Source organism: Lissotriton helveticus, chromosome 4_1 (assembly GCF_964261635.1).
Source record: "Lissotriton helveticus chromosome 4_1, aLisHel1.1, whole genome shotgun sequence".
Lineage (NCBI taxonomy): Eukaryota > Metazoa > Chordata > Amphibia > Caudata > Salamandridae > Lissotriton > Lissotriton helveticus.
Genome location: NC_136063.1, coordinates 69499141 through 69523738, shown reverse-complemented (window position 1 = coordinate 69523738; position 24598 = coordinate 69499141). Strand labels below are relative to the sequence as shown.

At 44.7% G+C, this 24598-nt stretch overlaps 1 protein-coding gene across 2 annotated transcripts in view; it reads left to right on the top strand.

The window, feature by feature from the left end:
* Positions 1 to 11102, top strand: part of CPSF1 (cleavage and polyadenylation specific factor 1) — a 235407-nt gene extending 224305 nt beyond the window's left edge. For both annotated transcript variants that reach the window (XM_078686442.1, XM_078686443.1), the window contains exons 36-38: positions 760 to 889; positions 3784 to 3922; positions 10823 to 11102. In XM_078686442.1, the coding sequence (XP_078542568.1) occupies positions 760 to 889; positions 3784 to 3922; positions 10823 to 10870 (317 nt within the window). In that variant the 3' untranslated portion in view covers positions 10871 to 11102. The remainder of the gene's footprint in view (positions 1 to 759; positions 890 to 3783; positions 3923 to 10822) is intronic.
* Positions 11103 to 24598: the final 13496 nt, after the last annotated feature.

Here is a 24598-nt window from a genome sequence, read left to right as displayed (position 1 = left end):
TCAAATCTGTAAAACTATGCTTCTCTTCTCCACTTTCATGGTGCTCTGCTTCATGTTCACAGTGAAGCTGTGCTTTTCTTCTCTACTCTCACCAGCCACTACATCTCTTCCACACATCACAAATGCTGTCGCTGTATTTCCATGTAAGGAAAGCTCAGCTTGCCTCTTTCACTTTTCTAAAAATCAATGTCTCTTATGTGCAGCGTTGCCTTGCTTGTCCACCTCCGCAAACCCCACTGTTGTTTTTCTCTATCTTTGAAGCTCTTGCTGGTTTTTCCCACTCCGATAGTTCTACCTTGTGTTCTCCATGCTTGCTAAGATCTGCCTGTCTTCTCCACTTTTATATTGCTTTCCTCACGTATCCCCACATGCAGACTTAGGCCCTCTTGTCCTCGTGCGTGAAGCGCTTTGTTGGCTTCTTCATCACTGTAAAGTCTTCTTCTCATGACTGCGTTTCGTGCCATTTCTATCTATATAGATTGGGTGCTTAGTGTGTATCCTATCGTCTTTAAAGCTTTGCCATTTTCTCCATTACTGTAAACCTCTTTAATACATTAAAATGTCCAGTTTTTATGTACAGCTTTTATTCACTAGTCCGCCATTGTAAAACGGTGTCTCTTGCCACCTTTCATCAATTTGTTTGCTCTGTACCTCTTGTTCTCTCTAGTCCTCTGTCTATCCAGAGCAGTCCTGTGGCAGCCCGTTGTGCTGGCCTAGTGTGATGTCTCCAGTATGCCTTACTTCAATCTTTGTTCACAGCTACTCTGGATGGAGGTGTGGGGCTGCTCCTACCCATGCAGGAGAAGACGTACCGACGACTGCTCATGTTACAGAATGCCTTGACTACCATGTTACCACATCACGCTGGGCTGAATCCTAGAGCATTCAGGTAAAGAACATCAAACTTACAGTAACCTGCTAACCGTGCTACTAGACGGCGGGTGTCCAGGAGAAGTGCTGGAGATCATCGGTCTATTGTGAATGGTAACCTGCTAACCATGCGTCTAGATTGCATGTTTCAAGGAGGAGTGAGAGGCTGCGTGTTTTGGTGCAGAACAAAGTGAAGAGTCGACATGGAACACATCCTTGTGTGCCATGCCTACAAACCACTTCCCTGGCATAGATCAGCCACCCCTCCAGCGGGGTGCACTATACCAGTGGTGAGGATACAGGTGCATGAGCCCTGTACCCCTACAGTGTCTAAGCCAATTCTTAGACATTGTAAGTGCAGTAATGCTATTTAGAGTATATGGTGCTGGGAGTCTGTCATTACAAACTCCAGAGCACCATAATGACTTATTGAAAACTGAGAAGTTTGGTATCAAACTTCTCAGCACATTAAACTCCTACTGATGCCAGTGTGGGATTTAATGAAAAATGCAAACAGAGGGCATCTTAGAGATGCCCCCTAAAAAATGATCTAACACTAGTGTCCAGGCTGAGTTCCTGCTCCCCAGTTGCCACCACCAGACATGTTTCCGGACCCCTGGGTCAAGAGCCTGCTTCTCTCTGGGGCCTGAAACAATGCACATCCTGGGATGAGGTACAAAGCCTCCTCCACCACGATGGGCGATGTCCACGGAGTGGAAGCTTCAAATGCTTGCCACCTTTGTGAGCTTCCCCAGGCCTTTTGCTGCTTCCAGCAACTGGTCACCACCGGTTCTGATCCCTGCTTTGGGCGGGAGAACCGTCATGAAAACCAAGTGAGGAAGGGAAGTCTGACAACCCCACACCTCACTTGGGGGAGGCGATGTGAAGCACAACTCTCAGTCCCTGCCATCTTGCAGATGGGGGGACCCAGCCAACCAGAGTGAGGCATATGCCCCCCTCCCAATTGAGGGTGGCATAATAGGGGGTGTACCCACCCCAAGGAAGAGACCCATTGGTCCCAATCTTTTACTTACCTGTAACACACCTAAATCTAGTATTTAGGGGCGCCCCTGAACCTTGCCTCCTCAGACCAGAAACTACAAGAAGAAAAGAAGGAGGAGGACCGAACAGTCGTGCCGAAGCTAAGAAGAGGCGGACTCCCACTGTCTTGGCCCCAGCCCTACTGCCCTGTCCCCACCTCGCACCTGCAGAAGTGAAACTCCAGTGTGTCCTGCAGCCAGCAGCCTCAATCGACAGTGTCTAACCAACCCCCAGCATCCCAACTTACCTCTCCAAGTGAAGGTCTTACCCAGAAGACCTTCGTCCCGAGCCTGCAGCGTGTCTGCAAACAGGAGACTTCCCATTGAAAGTAACAGGGCACCCGACAACAAACCAGCACCCTGAACCCGGCCGCCCTAGTGCCTCTGAGAGTGTACCTTTGGTGCTATCTTGAACCCCCATTTGCCCTGAGCTTAAGTCCAGGAGCTTTGCTCCCACAACCTTGTCGCCTTTTTGTAAGCAGCCACCAACCGGAGGCCTCCTGTCCCCCATTGGATTACATTGGGCCTCCGCACCCGGCCACCCTAGTGCCGCTGAGGGTGTAACAAGGCTGCATCCTTGACCCTGGGGTACGCCTGAGTCTAACACCAGAAACACAAATCCCACAACAAAGTACTTACCTGTTAACCGATAACACTATTTCCTCCCATAGGATAACATTTACTGTTTTTCTATGAAAAAGTTCTACATCTGGAGTTGGAACAGCTATAAAAGTCTCTAAAACTGTAACCAACTAACCAAAACACTTTTACTTACCTGTTTACAAGAAGTTTACCAGTGCAGTATCCAGATATACTACACTGTGTAAGAAAAGTAATGTACATGACATCCTATTGAAAAGCCAATACAAAGTATATGTACTATATTTCAAAGCATTGCATTACCAGTGATTCTACTGTAATCAAACCAAAGTATATATAGGACTGCAATTCAAACTGTATTATTACTGCAAAGTATAAATTACTTACATGTGTCAGGCTTGCTTGGTTCTAGAATAATAAAATAACTAAAATATTTTTTTTATACAAACAAAATTGGACAGAGTTCAGTCTTTGAGTGTGTTAGTTATTTGCGGATTGAGTGTGTAAAACAAAAGATTAACACTACCCTCTGATAAAGCCTTACTGCTCGCCCACACTACCACAAATAGAGAGTAAGGTGCTATCTATATTTACCTCTGGCTACATTCCTCTGGACTCTGTGTACACTATACCTCACTTAGGTTTAGTATATACAGAGCCTGCTTCCTACAGGATGGGACTCAAGTCTAATGACATTTTTAATATGTAGTGAGAGAGGAGCTGGCTAAGAGATCTAGGCAGAAAGAGCAGGGAAAGCTACAGAGATAATTGAAGGCAAAAAAGGGAAGGATACAGAGAGGCAAAAATAGGGAAAGTTACAGTCACAACAGCAAGCAAGAGATACATGGAGGCGAAAAAGGCAAGAACAGTGAAGGTATACCAAGACCCGACAGCAGGCAAGAGCAGAGAAGGATGCACAGAAAAAACAGGCAAGCAGTCCAGGTAGCAAGCATTTGCAAGGGATACATCCAGGAAGAAGAGTAGAAAACATAAGCAGTGCAAGTAAGTTTTGGGTAAAGATTGAGTGGGGAAGTTAAGGGATTGCGAGGAAATGTTGGGCACAGATGAGGATGAGGAACATTGTATCAATGTAAATACAGTTCTTCTGTGTGTATTTCATTTTAAAGGCAGTTTTTGTGTATCTTTTCCAATGTGAAGGGTGTCTTTCTGTGCTTTTTAATCTACTGGCAGTCTCTTGCGGTCTATTTCAGTGTAAATGCAGCCCTTCTGTGTCTATTTCAATGTAACAGTAGTATGTCTGTGTCTTTTCCAGAATGCTTCACATGGACCGACGCATTCTGCAGAACGCAGTGCGTAATATTTTGGATGGTGAACTCCTAAACCGATACCTGTATTTGAGCACGATGGAGCGCACCGAGCTTGCCAAGAAAATTGGAACTACCCCCGACATTGTGAGTCCTGCACAGAAAACGCAGAATCCCACATTGGCAGTATAATGCATTCAGTTGACTAGTAGTTCTAGAATTAATCTTCAGCTGGAACGGGGACAAATGCACTTGAGGCCAAGGGAAGCGGAGAATTGAGAGCTTAGTCAATGGGTTAAGTCAGGGCTGGACAGAAGAGGTGGGTTTGAGTTAATGTTATGGAAGGATTAATGAACCTGTTGAAATTTGATTCAGCAACTGGTTTTGTTGTACAATGTCCTGCTCAAACAGAGCTCACTCACCTTGATGGGCTTTCCTAATCTGAGGTAGGAAAGGTGACACTGTTTAACCTCATATTGCATTGGTGTTATATAACTGCCTTTTGGGTTGTACAAGCAGGGCTTATTTATCCCTTTTTTAGGTGTACCACTGCACTTTGAACTGGACTGTTTGGTTCTTGGTGGGGAGTGTGGGGGGCGGTGGCAGTAGGTAGTGGTCAGCTTGAGAGATTAAATATGTTCTGGCCAGAGCAGTGAAAATTCTTCCAGAATCACAAAGCAGTAACATTGCAACTGTCTGTTTATTTGTGTTGTGGACCCCTGAGGCTCACTTGTCACAGATGGAGAGGATGTGACCATGTAAAGGACATCCAAGAGACATCAAATGTTGTTGTGCGAACAGAGTTTGGACATGGGAGTTCGGATAACTAGCCCTTTCCCCTTCCATCAAAAGAAAGAAGTGCAAACGTGATGATGTGCTAACTTCAGTAGTGTTATTTTTGCCTCACTTTTCAGTGACTGCACAGCAGTGTATGTGTGGGAAGATAGCACAGTGAAAGAATGTCTTTCCTGGTTATGTGAACTCCAAATTGAAGTGAAACAAGTAGCATATGGTCCCTGCAGTCAGTAAAACTGACTCTGTTGCCTGGGCAGGAGACTGAAGAACCACCCCATGCCCTCTTCTTATGGTGATGTTCCCTACTACCCCCATAGCTAAAGTCCACAACATTGGAATAGTACTCTTCTTACACCTTGCTTTCATCTTAGAAAATGCATCTCCATTTTGGGCATTATCTCTGAATTTGCGAACATCTGGATCCAGAAACTTGAACGCAGTACTCCTGCGTGTCGGTAGGTGGAGTAGTTCAGCTCAGCACCTCTGCCGTTCTGCTCTGGAAGTGACGAAAGGGGCTGCATATACGCATCACCCAGGTTCATTTATGTCTGTTCTTTCTTTCCGTGCCTTCAGACGCAGATCCGGAGCTGTATTCCTCTAGTTTTTAACCAGTTTTTTTACTCAAAGTTTTATTTTTGCCAGTGTGTGGAATGAAATAGGTCACCTCCCAAAACAACAGGGATTAAACCTTGTAGGGACTGACAAAAACAAAGGTCAGTGACAGATCCCGTCGAGGTATACCTGTAGTGCTTGAAATCCGAACATGGCTCTAGGGCCTGTGACAAGACCATACGGGACCTCAAGGCACCAAACATCAGAAGTCTTTGTGCCATGACTGGTCAAAGTAGAAAGTAAGGTGCCTTTTCCACCCCTGAATTTGTTCCCACAGCAGATCTTCGTAGAAGTCTTTGGCAAATTCAAAGCAGAAGCACAAAATGTCCAGCCATTCTCAGACTCCAGAGGGGGCACAAGGGTGTTGATGTTGGACCTTGACATGCCCAAACTTGTGACAAGCTGATTCAGACTCTGGTCCTGATGCAACCCAAACTTCTGGGTCTTCCTGTGCTGTTGCAGCTGATCGAAGCTTTTAGGGGCACCATTCCGTGCATATTTGGCATGCTTCCAATTCCCTTGGTGCACCTTTGGGCACAAGGAGCAACAGAGGGCTCTAGTTGGGGTCCTGCCAGAGTGTTTGTCCTCTCTGCTGTCTGTGCCTCTCTAACCTGCTTTGGGTTCGTCACCGACTTCGGTTCCGGCGCCACTCCATGCATCGCCTCCCTTCACATAGATACCATTTTCCAGCTTGAATCTTTTCATGTGCATAGATGTGCATTATTCCACATCTAGTGGTTGGGTCCGAAAGCTATCCAGAATTCTCCACTGTATTAATATTTCTTTTCTTTTTTTGTGTGTTGTTGGGCATAGACTGTCCCACCATTTGGTGCCTAATACAGCCTTTCCGGATGTCATACGCCCTCCCCAGAAGCTCCCACGCGTAGTCACCATCTTCAGATGCTTTTTTTGCCGTTGGATCAGGAAGCATTGCTGAAGGCTCTCAAATTTGCTAAAAGAAGGCATCTGAACAAAAGTTCATCAACAAAGTACAGGAACAAGGTACTGCATAAGAATGAATCAAATGTACACGTGAGGGGGAACCGGAGAATGTCCAGGGAGGGTGGACCCTGTTCTGCGTGATATGGAGACAACACCCTTCCAATTCTGCCTGAATGCCATCATGAATTTACACAAAAGGACAGCCATCAAGTGTGCAACCTTTACCTTCCGCTAGACTACAAGAGCAATAACTGTGACGACTGCACAGACTCAAGCTCAAGACTAAGAAGACAAGAGAAAAACGGAGGCAAGCATGCTACACCATGCAGGGGTAGAAAGAAACTAATTCGTTGTGAGACCTGGGTTTTGTGGTAGGTTAACCTTGCAGAAATAACCGAAGGTGAAGCTCAGACGCCGAAATGAGGGTCATCAGTGTCGAGAAGGAGCAACGAAGACACAAAGAAAAATGTTCCCAGGTACCATAGAAAAAAACATACTGGGGGAGAGTCTCATACAACAAACTTGTGTCGAAAGTCTCGCAGACGGAAGGCAAGCAGAGGCTGAAAGAACCCCTTTGGTACCACAGCAAGGACACCACAGGCTGGTGGATATCTGAAAAGATTACTATGTCGAAAGACGATCGAAGTTTGGCGATGTTGACGTCTAAAGACAATCGCTGTCGAGAGGTACAGAAAAAAGGGTGGAGTGATAACCCGATGAAGGAAGTCTCTAGGTCGAAGAGGAAATCTAACCCTACTCTAGACGTTGAAGAGCGAGTTGCTGAAATGGAGCAGAAGTGACATCTCAAGGCCGAAATGGCTGTGATAATACAAAAGAAGTTTAACGCATCTCTTCAAGAATTTTGAATTGCGCCGAAAACTTTAACAGAAAAAACTCCATTGAACCACGACACAGAGGAGCCAGAGCTCCTAGTAGCACCAGAGCCACAGGAAGAAGAGGAGGAAACAAGAATTATTCTTTGAAGAGGGGGATCTAGAAACCCTGGGCATGTCCCAGGAAACAGAGGACCCTGAATATATGGAGACTCAGTGGCAGGACATCAAAAATGATTCCCCAAAAGAAGGGATAGACACGTAACCGTTGAGACCATTGCCTCTGGACAGCATGTGGAATGTGCAGTCAGTTAATGAAGAGAGCCGCAGACAAACATGGGGTGCAACTGGAAGAAATAAAAAAATCAGGCATGTTTCCTCTTAAAAACACTATTACCTTTCCAAAGTAGAACCCAGTACATACCAAGCATCCTGGATCAAGGAAGAGAGGCCTTTAAGGAATCTGAAACGTGCAGCGCAATAACAATATATACCTGTATATATGTATGTATATCGACAGCAGAGGAAATTTGAGAAATGCCCGGCGCTAGTTCCCAGATCCCCGTTTTCCTTTCAGGGACTAGTCACACATTAGGTTATGCACTGAGAAAAACACACTCTTCCATTTTAAGTGTCCATGCAAAATTCTTTTATTATCGTCCGTCCTTGTTCAGACACGAAACAAGTTGTCTTCAACTTTGGTAGAAGTAACATTTGAAGTACCTCATATACTTGATCACAAAATTCTCTTCACACAGTAGTGGTATAGAACAGCCAAGCCAACCATTTTTTGCTAAATGAATTCGCATCTTCAGGTCTTCAGAATAACTCTTGGTAGAGGGAACCCAGATTCATCCTGGCAATATGCACTGTACAATATAGCCTTTCAATATCAGGAAAAGTGGCTATAACCTCCCATCGACACAAACACCTGTCAGGAAAACAAAACAACTGTTTGTAGCTTTTTCACCACCACATAAAGGTAACCCTATATCCAAATCCGGCATAGCCAGAGGGATAGTAAAATGCATTCAGACTTCCGACAATAACGCTAAAAGAGCTTTACCCATCACATCCAGAGCACGCTACTCGTAAGAAGGGGGCAACAATGGCATTTTTAGGAAATATCCCCATAGCGGAAATTTGTAAAGTAGCAACATGGCCTACACCACATACATTTACTAAACACTATGGTGTAGATGTGTTAACACACCAACAAGCCAATTTAGGTCAGGCAGTGCTACATACACTTTTTCAAACTTCTGCACCTCTCACACGCTAGCTACTGCTTCTTAGGAGGGACTGCTTTCCAGTCTATGCAGAGCGTATGTATATACAGCCACACATGCCATAGAATGGATTGTTACTTACCCTGTAAGCATCTGTTTGTGGCACGTAGTGCTGCAGATTCACATGCGCCCCTCCTTCCCGGACACTTGTAGCCATTGCAGTTATACTTTACAAAATTCTTTTAGCATGGGCATCTTTATACTGACACTTTACTCGCAATCCTTTTCTCGCCTGCCTGTGGGAAAACGAACAAGGAGTTGATGCCCATGTGCAGTATCACCAAGAAGGGGAGCCACTCTACCTTGTGACTTCTTCAAAGAAAAACAAGTTGCACAACTCCAAATCCAACACTAGATGGCAGGGGTATGCAGAGCATGTGAATCTACAGCATTACATGCAACAAATAGATGCTTACAAGGTAAGTAACATAATCCTTCATGTCGGACTCGCTGTCACCCTTCTGGTGTTTTTTTTCCTCACCCCTCAAAAGAGGGGGGACAGGCTACATCGTTTAGATCCCAAGAGAGCCCTCAGTTTTTATATAGATCGCACCAGGAATGACGATTAGATCTTTGTGAGTTTCTCTGAGTCAAAGAGGGACAAGGTAGTGCAGAAGAGAACTATCTTGAGATGGATAGTATTGGGCATTAAAATGTGCTAGACTTTGGTAAAAAAAAAATCAGCCCTCTGTGGGGTTACAAGCTAATTCCCCTGGAACTAAGGCTGCAAATACTGATTGATGAAGATGTGTGATCACTGTATCCACATGGGGCACTCTCTTCTTAGGTCAGTCAACGGGCCATTATTTCTGTAGTGCTTCAAGTGGACAAACAAGATTCCATCTAGTCACCTGACTCAAGTGGTAGTCAAGTTGAACAGTCAAACCTCACTGTGGGAGCTGTGGGGTTAGTAACTCAGAATCATTGCAACACTGTATATAGCACTCATTATAAACGCCCAGGCAGTGTAGTAGCTCCAAAGAAGACTTGAGCTTTTATTTACAGGTAAGCCAAACAATCGGGTACAAATATGATCATGTTGAATACAGAAGGCACTAGCACATTCAGAGATCATAATAAGACTGTAATCATTTCTTTTGTATTTATACTCTAAGTTTTCTATCTTGTGTCCAGTTTCTCCATAGGTCTGTATTCAAGTGGACATGGAGGACTTTGAGACATTGTTTTCATTACAGTGTTTATTAAGTATTAGTTAAAGCCACAGGTATTTCAGACACGCATAGTACAAAACACCAAGCTTGCCTTGATAGGTCTTTCTCTCTTCAGGTCTTCTGGGTTTGACACTAGACAACTCAGTGCTAATAAGCACCAGCTGCTGAGTTTCCAGTTAAACAAAATTGTGAAACGCCTTGTTCCAAAGCCCCACCATCCAGACACAACACAACAAGAGTCCCGCCCAAACACAAGTAGCGATGTGCCTCACCATCCTAAAACAAGGGTCGTACCCAAACTCGAGCAATGGTGTGCCTGATCAGACCCAACACAACAAGGGTCCCACCCAAACTCAAGCAGTGGTGTGCCTCACCATCCATACACAACAAGGTTCCTACCAAAAGTCAAGCAATGGTGTGCCCACCATCCAGACAGAACACAGGTCCCACTTAAACTCAAGCAATGGTGTGCCCACCATCCATAACCAACAAGGGTCCCACCCAAACTCAAGCAGTAGTGTGCCCACCATCCAGACAGAACACAGGTCCTACCTAAACTCAAGCAGTGGTGTGCCCTACAATTCAAACTCAACACAGCAAGGGTCCCACTCAAGCAGAGGTGTGCCTTATCATCCAGAGACAACAAAAGAGTCCCACCCAAACTCAAACAATAGTGTGGCCCTCCACACAACACAGGTCTCACACAAACTCAAGCAATGGAGTTTCGCACCATCCAAACACAACACAGCAAGGGTCCCCTGATGACTTAGTGTGCATGGTGCTGGCAGTCCCACACCATGTAGTTACTTTTCTGATCTTTGAAAGGTTCGTCACTGCCTTTTCACACATTAGGTTATGCACTGAGAGAAACACACTCTTCCAGCTTAAGTGTCCATGCAAAATTCTTTTATTGTCGCCTGTCCTTGTTCAGACACAAAACAAGTTGTCTTCAACTTTGGTAGAAGTAACATTTGAAGTACCTCATATACTTGATCACAAAATTCTCTTCACACAGTAGTGGTATAGAACAGCCAAGCCAACCATTTTTTTGCAAAATGAATTCGCATCTTCAGGTTTTCAGAATAACTCTTGATAGAGGGAACCCAGATTCATCCTGGCAATATGCACTGTATAATATAGCCTTCCAATATCCGGAAAAGCGGCTATAGCCTCCCATCGACACAAACACCTGTCAGGAAAACAAAACAACTGTTTGTAGCTTTTTCACCACCACATAAAGGTAACCCTATGTCCAAATCCGGCATAGCCAGAGGAAAAGTAAAATGTATTCAGACTTGCTATAATAACACTAAAAGAGCTTACCCATCACTCTTCGGGTGGTCAACCAGTTGGCTCTTCTCCTTCTTCCATCTGACCACCAGTTTGCTTTCTTTCTCTCTCCAGATCCTGGATGATTTATTAGATATTGACCGAGTGACGGCTCACTTTTGAAGAAGGGATGGTATTCTCGTTGATAGAGGAGCCAACCCTGCCGCCTATTTCCTGCTGCCGATGGCAGGGTCTGCAGTCTTCTCCCAGAAGTGAAGGCTGTGGATTTCTGCCCCCTTGTACAGTTTATATGTCTGTGTTGTTTTGTTTCTAATCTTATCAGGTTTTATATGAAGATCTCAAAGAATATTTGTAAGCAAAATGTAAAACAAAATGAAAAGAAAATGTAAATGTATTTTTTGTGTCCTGGTTTTCTTTTGCATCAAGAGTATAGAGAGCAAAGCAAATTTGTCGAGTCGCACTGCACAGTGAGCAGGACTTTGTGGGTGTCTGTTGTTTTGGAGATCAGAATATATGACTGTACACCTATAAGTAAGAGTAATGACTTCATTATGCTACTTTATAATTAAGACGTAGTAGTGAAGCATGTTTAGTCTGCCCCCATTTGAATACCACCTCAAATCAACTATGATCAGATGGCGTGAAGGCCGAGCGGGGTGGCAGATCGGCTGCTGACCTGCAAGCTTCCTCCAGCCCCGGCAACACCTAGTTGATGTGGTGACTGCCCTTAAAGAAGGGTAGAAGTACTGCTGACACGGTTGACACCGCTTTTTGAGAAGGTTAGAGATGTTCGAGCCCCTTCCCATTGCCTTCATTTGTGGAACTGCAAGAATGTGTGCTGTTGTCCCCTTGTTCGCATCCTTGGCCATTTGATGATCACTTCTGGAGCCCTATTCACTTATTGCAGTTTGTTCTCCATCACACAATTTTTGTGTTGTGTTGTGTTGGCATGGGGTGTTGTGTTATTGTGTTGATTTGTTTTAATATAGTATGTTGCTGAGTTGTGTTTTATTCTATTGGGTAGTGTGTTGTAATGGTGTTTGTTGTGTTGCTTTGGTGTATTTTTTTTAATACATCAACAAATGTTGTTTTTAAGTGACTGGTTACACTTACATTGAAACAGTACAACACATAGAATATGCTATGTAAAGCATGTCATTTTTCACTTCCTAGACTTGTTGAGCGTACACATAATTGCATATTTCAAATTGGGGTTACATGTATATACATTTATATATATAAATATGTTGGGTATATTTTCTCCATGTATTAAAGCACTCTGTTATTTGGAGGGTGGGAAGGTCTATCAGTTTTGCTTCCCTAGTCTGCTAACTCTTCCATTCATTTGTTACTCTCCTTGCAGTTTTCATGTTGTTCATATGGTGTTCGGACCTATGGGTCCTTCTTCCGTACCTTGTATTTCGGGGCCATGGGGCTTACGTAATGTATATCTAGGCGCCTTTTAGTTAGGACCATGCCCATAGTGGACAACCTCCCTATCATCTTCAAATTTCTCTTCATGGGAAATATCCCCAATAAACATTGATTGAGGATATTGCTGGCCGTTCCCGGTTATTGCGTGAAAGCTCTCCACCACTTCATTATTATTATTATTATTATTGGGACATTTGTAGAGCGCTGCGTTACGCACACCGGCGTGTCCACGCGCTGAAAGAGGAAGAGGCAGCAGGCAGGGATCACAAAGACAGAGCCGACCATTATTTTGTGTAGAGGAATGTTTTCAGTCTCGCTCGGAACCTGGCTTCCTCCGGCTCCAAGCGCAGGTCCACTGGTAGTTTGTTCCAGTTATTGGCCGCCAAGCATCTGAAGGACCTGCCTCCCATACGGGCTTTCATCCCAGAATTCTGCCACCCATGGGCCATCCCAGGCCATATGAAGGAAGTCTGTCCCAAGTGTTCTTCGCCTGCTACATGCAGATCTTCTGCCTGGGTAAATTCTAGGTAGTTTTGTTTCTTAGGTTGAAGGTCGATTATGGGCAGATAATGGAAATTAATTAGTTTGAAGCGTGCATGTTTAACTCTTTCTGTGGCTTTCCACCAGTATGCAGCATTCACTGGCTCTGGGCACTTGTGTGTGTATATCTTACATGCTCATTCTGTATCCCCACTTCTGTCTATATATTAGTCATTTGTTTTCTGCCTCCTGCCATATTAAGGATCTTTATCATTATTTCTGTCTCTGCATGCACTTCAGGGAATGTGATCCAGATCTTTATGGCCTCCTGCGCCAATCATGCGTGGTGTAGGATTTGGTGCTTGGTCAAATGTACAAAATCTGTCACTTAGGAATAATTCTCTCTTTGTCATCACTCTCTCTTGCCCCCACCTTGTAGCCCTTGACATATACTTGTTAATATCTCACAGTGGCTTAATTTACAACAGTGAAGTATCGGGTCAAACGGGAGCCTTTGTAGGATTGTTTTGACCACCCTTTCCCAAACTCTTACCGCCTGGCTAACTAGATATAGGACGTTTTATGGTATAAAACTGCTCATCATGAAGGCCTCGCTTTGGGCATCTGTTTGGTACGTTCCAGCTAATAAATCCTTCTTCAAGTTATTGTTATCAACCAAGTGCAGTGTATGTCGCATTTGTGTTTCTGCATATTGTAAGATAGCTCTGAGAGACAAAGCCCCCCTTATACACAAGAGTTTGTGTTTCCAATTTAACTCCCAACATTTGTAAGCCCAAATCATGGAACCCATTACTTTGCCTAGATCACGGAGCATGCCACCTGGCAAAGGGTACACCAAATTTTCCAGCATATAGAGACTCAGCGGAAGAAATTACTTTTTCCCCGGTGATCTTCCCACGATTGAAACCTTCAGCCTCTTCCAAACTTTTACAAAGCTTGTAATGCCTGTCGGTGCTTTCTCCATATTGAGCTTATATTGATCAGTTACCTCATTCGTGCCCTCCCACTTCACCCCCAAGTCTGGGAGAGCGCCAGCGTCTGTCTAAGACCGCCCAGCAAAAAGATCTTTGACTTCTAATTCAGAAACCCTCCCTAAATTGTTTAGTCCGTTTTTTTTTTTTTTAAGGTAAAACACTATATTTTCGGCATTCAGCAACACAATTTGATTTGTTAGTCCAATTTGTGTGCCCTGTAGTGTCATGGCAGTGCACAATGGGAATGCAAGGGGTTCTCTTAGACACCAAACAGCATGAGAGACTATGAACAACCATGCCGTGTCCACCCTTCTGATATCCATCTCTCAGCGCTTTCCCTCGCCGTGGGCCTTTCACACTATAAGTTAACCCTAGTGATCCTGTTTCTTTCCACGTCTAGCTAGATATATCTGTATGAAAGGTCTGTTTTATATCTAACACCACTTCAGAGTAGTCTTCCTTTCCAATCATAAGTGAATCCATGATGTATTAGTATGTTATGTAATTCATTGTCTTCCGCTATCTTATGTTGTGTTTGTCGTGTTGTTCTGTTGGCTTTTGCATGTGTTCTTTCGAGTGTTTGCTGTGGTGTTGTCTTCTTGATGTGTTGTGTTGCCTTGAGGTTTTATTGTTCTACAGATGCTTTTCATTACTATGTCATGTTGGTGTACTCTGGTGAGCTGTGTTCGTGTTCTGCATTGTTGTTTCTTGTTTTGCGCATTTTAGGTCTGGTGTTCGACGATACCTTTTGATTGTACCATTACATGTATATATAATGTACTTAATAATATAGGCGTCCAGGAAGCCCTCTTCATCCATCCAGTGGTCTGCTGTTGTCAGTACCGCTTTTCTACTTCCAACTATAGGCTGCCGCGTGAGGCAGTGGGTCAGCGACTGCAGTCATTGGCTAACATCACTGTGAGTGACAGCGTTCTCCTTTTGCAAGTAACACAAACACCAAGTAGTTTCGCTCAGTGCCAGAGATTAAAAGACCCCCACAAATGTTGATTTGAGACAATTCCTTCTTTTGAGTACCCAGCAGCTCCCCTCAACAATATTGTTTTACAAAAAACATGAACAAAACAAGCTACCAAACCGATTGGCTTTGCCAATACTTGTGTGTTGTGCTGTAGTGTTGGCTTGATGATGTGTTGTTGGGTTTTGTTTTACATTTTGGTTTCTCTTCAATTGTGCTTAATCTCTACTAGAAAGAGTGTGTAAAAGCACTGACCGAAAATGATTTGTGATCCTGCCCATAGGTGTCTAACAAAATATTTGTTTTGGCTGATCTTGTTAGTCCTAGGCAGGTCGCATTTTCAGATAGGACAGGAGTTAGGTCAGTTGTTGCAGAGATCTGTTTATAGCCAGCATGTCTCACAATATAGCCCTGCTATTGAGACCAGGGCCCTGAGTTGGAGTTTGGTGGTCGGCTTACTTTTTCGCAACTGAATGGACATCCTTTCCTATAAGTGCATTCGATGTTAAAGCACTTATAATAACACAGATGCGATATCCATCATGTTGTGACGGAGCACCAATCCGACAAACTCTAAATTAGACCTGTGTTTCATGCACTTACTACAGAGATGTGTGCAATCATCTAGTCACTAGTCTTCGTCATCAGAAAATAGCTTTGAATATTTATGTGTGCGCTGCGGAGCACTGCATGTAATGTGTTGGTAACAGATCTGTGTTCTAGAAGGATTCTCATTGGTTTTTTGCATTTGTTAAAGAGATCTTATGCACAAGTTGCAATCTTACTAAAACTGGTCAGCCAGTTATGAACCCCCAATCCCGTCCCACAGTTTTATTACATGAACCTTGTCTCCAGCCATAAGACTGGATCTGAAATCATGGAATTACAATAAGCCACCTCAACGTCATGGGGCACTCTTCAGTGTCAACTGGGGAATAATGCAACTCCACAGGAAGTGATGTTGCAGCACCACAAAAAGCACCAAATCTCACTGATCTCAGTTCCTGTTTTTTCAAGATTTACATACCGGATCCAAAGCCTCGAACATTCTTGCATCAGTTCAGTGTTTCTCTGCCTTTCGCTAAAGGGGATGTAAGTCATCCCTTAGGTATGTATGTATATGGTATTTCTATTTCTATAGTGTGAACCAAGCCAAAGGCAGCGAAGTGCTTTACAGGATCAAAGACGAGCACAAAGTCAACCAGTGATATGAGAGGTAGCTAGTTTGTGGATGGTTATATGATGTTACAGCACATGCCTTTTCCACACAGCCTTTACCACGTGTATACCTTTACCATGTATAGTAAGTATAATAAGGTAAGTAAAACTCCACTCTGTCTGTATAGGTGTGTGTGTGTGTATATATATATATAAATATATGTGTGTATGTACATATATAAATATATGTTCGAGGCATATGAGCTGCAGATTGTACACTATGCATAGATCGCCATTTGGTGTTGGGCTCGGATGCTTGCACTTTGTTGTCTTGGAAGAGTCTTTTGTAGACACGAGACAGGTGACTCCTCCCTTGGAATGGGCATCGACTCCATCCTTAGATTGTTTTTTTATGCCATTGGGTTCGGATGTAACTTTTGCGCCCCTGTTCGGCACCGTATTTTCCCAACCTTTTCGACGTGCAAACTATCTACAACTCAACAGTATTGTTTTCGATCACGTGATCTTAGACGTGCATCTCAAATATTCGATTCCGGTCGTCAACGCGGGTCGCTGGACCTATCGACGCCCTTCGGGCCTACAGCTCATGAAAAGGACTCCATTCAAAAAATGCTCCCAGTGTGGAGCGAAATTCCCACACAGTGACCATCACAAGGTCTGTAACCTGTGTCTCGAGCATGACGAGAACATTTGCCAGGCCTGCGCCTCTTTTCGATCCAAGAAAACCATCTGTGATCGCCGGGCCCGACGACACATGGTGGAGCGAGCAGCTCCGGCACCAGTGGACATCTTCGATGAAGGCCCCGATGTCCTGGAGGAGGATTCTGAGGACCTGGAAATTGTGTCCGAAGAAGACGACTCAGACGACCACATCACTCCTGGTCAACGAGTGAGTACCCTAGATAAGGGCCATTCGACGATTCTGGTGCTGTTGGACCTATCCGCGGCGTTCGACACGGACTCCCATAGGGTCTTGCTCAAAAGATTGGAGGAAGCTGGGTTGAGAGGTGCTGCCCTGTCCTGGATAAATAGTTTCTTGTCAGATCGCTTCCAGACGGTCAACATGGGCCTGTATCAGTCAGCGCCGGTGGGTATGACCAAGGGAGTACCTCAGGGCTCATGTCTGAGCCCTACTCTTTTTTAACATCTATGTTGCTCCCTTGGCCAACCTTATGAGGATTTATGGGTTTATTCCCATATCATTCGCTGATGATACTCAGCTACTCTTCCCATTTAATACATTTTCACCCTCAGTACAATTGGCATTCTCAAACGGGATGAGGGCCATTTCGCACTGGATGCAGAACAACTTCCTCCAATGCAATGTAGGAAAAACTGAGATCATGCTTCTGGGAGAAGCCCCCCTCCTATGGACACCGGATTGGTGGCCAACGGATCTGAGCCCTCTCCCTTCCCCTAAACTTACAGTTAAAAACCTGGGGATTCGTCTTGACCACAATCTCAGTCTGAAGGAACATGTTAAGCAAACAGCAGGCTCCTGCTTCCATGTTATTAGTATGCTGCGCAGAGTGTTCCCTCTTCTCCCTGACTCTGCTCGGAAAACCCTAGTCCAGGCAATGGTCCTGAGCCGCCTGGACTACTGTAAAGGTCTGCTGATCTCGGCAAATGATGCCCTGCTAAGCAGACTGCAGGTGGTGCAGACACGGCGGCTCGGCTGGTTCACTGGGTTCAAGCTAGCCTAGCTGATATGGGGTGATACCCCCGAAAACCGGTCTAAGGATACTTGTTTCTGGTCCAGGGAGGGGCTGGCAGTTTAGGCTTGACTGTTCCCATGAGAAGCGGGTCAAGACTGATTTGCATATGGCTGAGTCTAAACTGTGGTGGCGTAGTGAGAAAGAACGATGGATTTAACCCAAATCTCTTGACTAGAGTGAGTGGTTGAACGTTTCAGCACTCCATTCATCATCTTGTTGTTTTTGCCAAGTTGGTATGATAGCATCCTGCATTGCCATAGTTCATTTCGCCAGGTTACACATACATCCGTCACAACAGCTCAGTGGTCTCAAGTTGGAGGTCATTGGGAAGCTCTAGTGTTGGTTTGGAGCCGTATTCATCACTCTCTGCAGTGGTGGATTGCAAACAATCTGTTCCAGGGACAGCCCTTCCTCAACCCAGTCCACAGGAGACCACCACCATGGACACCTCGCATACTGGGGTGGGTGCGTATCTACAGGACCTCAGTATTCAAGGAATATCGGCTAATGCACACCAGGGTTTGCACATCAATCTCATGGAATTGCTAGCTATTCATCTGGACCTCAGGGCATTCTTTCCCCATCATATCTCGGATGGTAGTTCTGATCCACACTGCTACTATGTTCTACCTGCCAAAACAGGAGGGGGGGACAGACACACACACACACACACACACACTCCCTCCAGTTTTCTGCAATAGCCATGGGCACTTGGCATTGGGCAAAACATCACAGGGTACATCTGTTAATTCTGTACATTCCCGGGAAAGACAACGAATTGGCAGACCTGCTCACTTAGAACGCACCAAGTCTACGAATGAGGACTCCACCCCAAAGTCCTAGACCCATACTTCCGTCGTTGGACGTTCCTTTAGATCGGCCTGTATGCCACCAACCAGTATGCAAAATGCCCACACTTTGCCTTCCGGTCCCACGCTCACAGTCAGTGGCCAATGCAGTATGTATCAACTGGTCAGGGATATTCGCTAATGCTTTTCTGCCTCATCCACTCCTCCCCTTTGTGGTTCAGTAGCTGAAGTAGACATCCCTCACTCTCATCCTAGTGGCTTCAAACTGGGCACGCCAGCCTTGGTTCACCACTCTGCTCTAACTAGTCCCTCACAAGAAGCTCCATTATGGGCCAGACATTCTCTGTCAAAAAAACAAGGCACTCTTGAGCTTCCTTACCCGTAGCAGCTCAATCTTGCGATTTCACTTCTGAGGTCTTAAAATGTAATTATCTTAAACTTCCTGTAGTGCTTATGACCATTCTGAAAGAAGCACGCCGGCCAACAACTAGAGCCTGCTACGATGCTAAGTGGAAATGGTTTGCCCACTGCTGTCTCCCTAGATATGTTAACCCTCTCACAGCCTCTGGAAAGGACATTGTTACCTTCTTCACTAACAGAATTTGGGCCTTGCCTACGCTTCTATCAGACTCCATGTGACTTCTGTGGCAGCTTACCGTCAAAATAGGCAACACCCTTCACTTTTCAGGATCCCGATCATTGAAGCTTTCAAAGGCTCAAACTTGATTATTCCGCTACGGGCTTCCCCTGTTCCTGTGTGGAACCTCAACATAGTACTCACTAGGCTAATGGGCCCTTCTTTTGAGCCACTTCACTCTTGCCCATTGCAGTTTCTTTCTTGGAAAGTGTCTTTCCTTGTGGCTATTACTTACCCTAGGCGTGTAAGTAAAATGCACGCTCTGGCCCTGGATGAGAAAGCAAAAGACACACAATTGATGGACGGAATACAGAACAAATCAAAACATTCACCCCCCCAGTCAAGAGATCTGGGTTAAATCCATCATTCTTTTGCTCACCATGCCACTCCAGTTTAGACCTGGCCATAATCAAATCAGTCTTGACCCTGTGCCTCATGGGAACAGCCCAGCCCGAACTGCCAAGCCAGGTCCTCCCTGGACCGGAAACAAGCATCTTAGGATCAGTTTTGGGGTTTCACCACTTATCAGCCAGGATAGCTTGAATCCAGTGGCACAGTGAGCCTGGGACCCACGTCTGGGTATACCCGGCACACTTAGGGCAAGAAAGCAAAATACACACAATTGATGGACAGAATGCAGAACAAATAAAAACATTCACCACACATTTGTCACCCTGAGAGGGACAGGTATTCCCAGGCCTGGGTCCTGTGCTCTCCATGCCACAGGAGTCAAGCTATCCTGGCTGATGAGGGGTGAAACCCCGAAACCGGTCCTAGGATGCTTGTTTGCAGTCCAGGAAGGACCTGCCTGGCAGTTCAGGCTGGGCTGTTCTCATTGGGCGCAGAGTCAAGACTAACCCTGGGCAAAGCACTACGCTACGCTTGCGAAGTTTGCGCTACTTCGCTCTACGCAAATTGCACATAACACAGTGCAAACACTCGTAGCAGTCATTTTTTGCTTGCTCGCGGTCCTCAACGTCAAGTTGGCGACCGTGAGCAAGCAAAATGACATCCCGGCGAGACTTTTTCCTCGTTCTCGATTAGCAACATCAAGTTGCTGATCGCGAGCGTGGAAAATAAACCTCCTGGCGAGATTCTCAACGCGGGACGGTTAGGTTTCTCATTGCGGGTGGTCACGTATGCTCGCAACCGCTCGCGATGTGAAACTACCAGTCCGTGTTGAGAAAGCTGCCGCTCGAGTAAAAATCTACTCGAGCGGCAGTAAAAGACAGCTCGCACTGTGCAAGATGCCGTTTTCAATGATTGTACAGTGCGGACAAGCATCCGGCACTGTGCAAGTAAATCATCGCGAACAGCGCACTACACATTTCGCGTAGTGCTACGGGTAGCTCGTGTAGTGCGAAGTGCACTTCGCGTAGTGCTACTTCGCGAACTGCGCCCAGGGTTAGTTAAGACTGATTTTCATATGGCTGGGTCCAAAGTGGAATGGCATGGTGAGTAAAATAACAATGGATTTAGGCCCAGATCTCTGTACTGGGGTGAATGTATGACAGTGTTCTGCATTCTGTACATCAGTTGTTCATTTAGCATTTCTCACTGTGAATGAAGCACTCATCCAGGTGCATCACAATATGGTGGTTCTTAGAACCAACCCTAAATTCCGACCTTGGGTAGTATGTAGTTTTCATCTCAATCAAACAATAGAACTCCCGGTGTTCTTCCCACATCCAGAGTCATGCATCCAAATGGAAACAGTTTGTGCATTACTGTCTTCCTATACATAGTGACCCACTCAAAGCAGCAGTTCAAGACGTTGTCTGTTATCTGCATTACTTGCAGAATTCAAGCCATGCTTCTATTTCTATGAGACTTCACTCAGCTGCTGTTGACACTTACATTCTAAACAGAGAACACGTTTCACTTTTCAGGGTTCCTTTTATCAAGGAAGTGCTCAAAAGGATTATTCCACAACGGTCCACATGCCCCTGTGTGTAACCTCAACATTGTCTGATGAGGCTTATGGGGCCAACTTTAGAACTTCTCCACTTTTGTTCTTTGTAGTTTCTTTCCTTGAAGGTAGATTTTCTAGTAGCCATCTCTTCCCTCTTACGTGTCGGTGAGCTTCAGGCTCTTACTCTAGAGGAACCTATTTTCAAAGTTTACAACAATAGGGCAGTCTTAAGTACAAACCCTACATTCCTTCCTAAAGTGGCCTATAGTTTCCACCTTGATCAAACCATAGAACTCCCAGTTTCTTCCCACGTTTACAATCCGTAGCAGAATGAGCTCTTTGTACATTAAATGTTAGGAGTTTTCAGGTATTATATCGACAGGACAAAGCCATTATGTAACACACAGCACCACTTTGTCTCGCTTTCCAATCCACACAAGGGGCATGCTCTCTCTAAAGCACGTATAGTCAGCTATAGTTGGTCAAAAGCATGCAGACATGTTATGCCAAAGCTAAAATACCTGTGCCTATCTCTCTCAGAGTTCTCTCAAACTGCAAAGAAGGAGCTTATATGGCTTTCTTGGGTAACTTTCCCATAGCTGACGTCTGCAAGTCATTGAAGTGTTCTATTCCACACACTTACCAAAGATTACTGAGTGGATGTCTTAGCTTGCCAACAAGCTACGTACACTTTCACAATCTTCTGTGGCTAGCCACTGCTTTAGGGAGGGCTGCTTTAAAGTCTGTGCAGAGCATGTGTATCCATAGCTACACATACCACAAATGGAAAGTGTTAGCCAGTAGTCATCTGTTCGTGGCATGTAGTGCTGTAAATTCACATGCACCCACCCTTCCCGATGTTGCATCTGTCATCCCTTATCTTCCTTCACATGGTCATCTTTTTATACATCTCTATGCTCCATCAACTTCCTGAAACTCAGTGCCAAAACAAAAACAAGAATGGAGCTGATGCCCATTACCAGCAATGGGGGGAGCAATTATGTCTTGTGACTTACAAGACTATTTCGAAGAAAAACAGCTATCTACCAATACTTACCATGTTTAGTAAAGGCATCGTTGTAAAGGCTGGTTCTCTTGTGTATTGTTGTTGCATGATGATGTACTGTTCTATAAGGAGGTGAGACTTCAACTGTTTCCTAAGTGGAGGCCATACTGATGGATACAGGGATGTTCCAGATCCTGTGTGCATAGATGGAAAAGGCCTCTTGTCTTGTTTTTTTCTTTTTTCTTTTTTCCCCCTTTCTTTCCCTCCTTAGTCTTCAGTATGATGGTGTCCTGGCTTTGGGTATGCTGAGAGCCACCAGAGATCCTGAGATGCACCTTGTCTTCGGGCTTTAAGCCATGTGTCTGCTGACCCACGTTGCTCACAGATCCTCTGTTTCCTGGTGGCATTGCATGATTTGTTATGCTCTCTCGGAACTCAGACACACCTGAAGCCACTGTAGAGAGGGACGATAAGCTTCTTGCATCATTTATAAAATCAAGGGGGCATATTATCAAGGACCGGTGTTAAAATGATCGCCGTTTTATTGTCAGGAAACTGCAGCTAAAACGGCGATAATGGGCTTGATGATACACCCCTGTTAATTCCCATAGAAGCCCATGTTAACATCAGAACATGGGCTTCTACGGGAATTAACAAGGGCGTATTATCAAGACCATTGTCGCCGTTTTATCGGCAGTCTCCTGCCCATAAAACGGCGATCATTTTAACACCGGTCCTTGATAATATGCCCCAAGATCTCCTAATATCTGCACTAGATCACTATATAAGACTCCCTTCTAAGAGGTGACACTGAAAACGCAAAAAGGACGTTGACGTTCCTGTTCTTGGTATGAAGAGGAACCTATACATTCTCTGAATTGGAGCCTATGTTTCCACAGATCAACTAGGACAGCTTTCCGCCTTCTGTATTCTCTCATGAGTAGATTAAAGCCTCCTAGAAGGATATGCTAGTTATCTTTGCCTCTCAACTCTCTGGCATCCCTGTCTAATCCACCATGGTATGCGCAGCAGCTTCGGCACAATCTGCCAGCAACTTTGGTCTTGCCCCTTTCAGCATTAAAGCCAGTGAACTCACCAGCACAGATAGTAAAGCTGCACATGAAGCCCCAGCAATTCAGATTTTCTCATATTGCAAGTGTCTGTGTTAAAGCCCATATCAGCTTCAAGTCCCTATTTCAAGACCATAAAACTTTATTCAGTTCCACAATTCATTTGGTGCCCACTACGACACCGTAGGATTTCCTGTGCCCATGCCTCAAGGTAATAATGAGGTTGAACAAAGTAGATCATCTATATACTGGGAATTCATAACGCACAAAGTCACTTTAAATCCTGAGATAGGGAGTCTGACAACTCAATTTTTGTTTCTTAAACTGACGCCGAACTTTGAGCCTTTTTTAGATGAGTTTGAACCACAACTGGCAAAGTCCCTCTATATGAAATTCAGGTATGAGACATTGCAAGTCAACGGTTTTACAGCTAAATGGGCAAAAGTTAAACTGAGGGCCAGTGATCCTAAATGCTCACTGTGTACATTTGGTGCTAATGAGGATTCGGCGCATGTTTTATTCTTTTGCGCAGCATATGCTAGTGTGGTGTTGGGTTCAATTTGGCCTACATACTCTGCTAAACTCTCGAACACCTTAGTATAGAAGTTGGCACGGACACTGGAAAATGCAAAAGACAAGTTTATTAAGACCCCATGGGGTGGTGGTACATTCCTACAGCACCCTTCGGCAATGCAAGAAGTAGCACACCGAACATCGGTGCGCGACCTCTTTTATACAGTTTAATGGCAATAAAAAGGTAGGCGTTTACAAGTTACACATTTTAGGTACATATAAGGTCAATTTTGGAACACAGCCAACATGTGGGAGGAGTTCAGTAGTACTGGTCAGTTTGTGCTAACATTCCTAAAGAATGACCAGTCGATGTATAATGCGCATGTGCGCCTGACCAGTACTAAAAATAGCCTGTTGCTGAGCAAAGTAGACGACCATGGGTATCGAGAAAGGACGAAAGGGCATGCTGATCACGAGGCAGCGTGTTCATACAAAATGGGAGCCGAAGGGATTCAAAATGCCCCCGTATAGTTTAGTCAAGTTAATGGAAAAGATCGTGTAGCTGAGCTAAACGCTAACTCAGGATCTACCAAAATACGACAGACGGCCCTTTTAGCGTTTAGCAAAAGCTACCTCATAACGAAAGTAATCAGGGTTTTCATCATCAATATTGATCGCCATTATCTTCATCACTTCATCATTAATTAGTTTCTCTTGCTTAATAATAGCTCGTCTGGACGGGATACAAGCTGTGATACATACAGAGCATAAGGTAGGGACACATTGAATACATAAACAAAGAAAAAACAGTATTCCGATAATAATACATAGAATAGTTAATAATTTCCAACCCCATGTACTAAGTAGAGTCCAGAACCAACTAGAAAAGGTCCATGTTCCATTCTCTGGGTGAATCTCAGCAGCTATTTTGTGTAGCTTAGTAATAGCATCATACACAGAAGGTGAATTATCTGGCACGTACACGCAGCAACTACTACCGATAATGCGGCATGCTCCTCCACGATCAGCTAGTATTACGTCTAGAACCATCCTATTCTGGAGCGTCACAATTCTAGTAATCTGCAATTCTTCAGTTATGTTTCCCAAAGCAGAAGCAGTTTCATTCGCAACTGCTTCTACAACACGTGTAAGCCGTCTTATCTT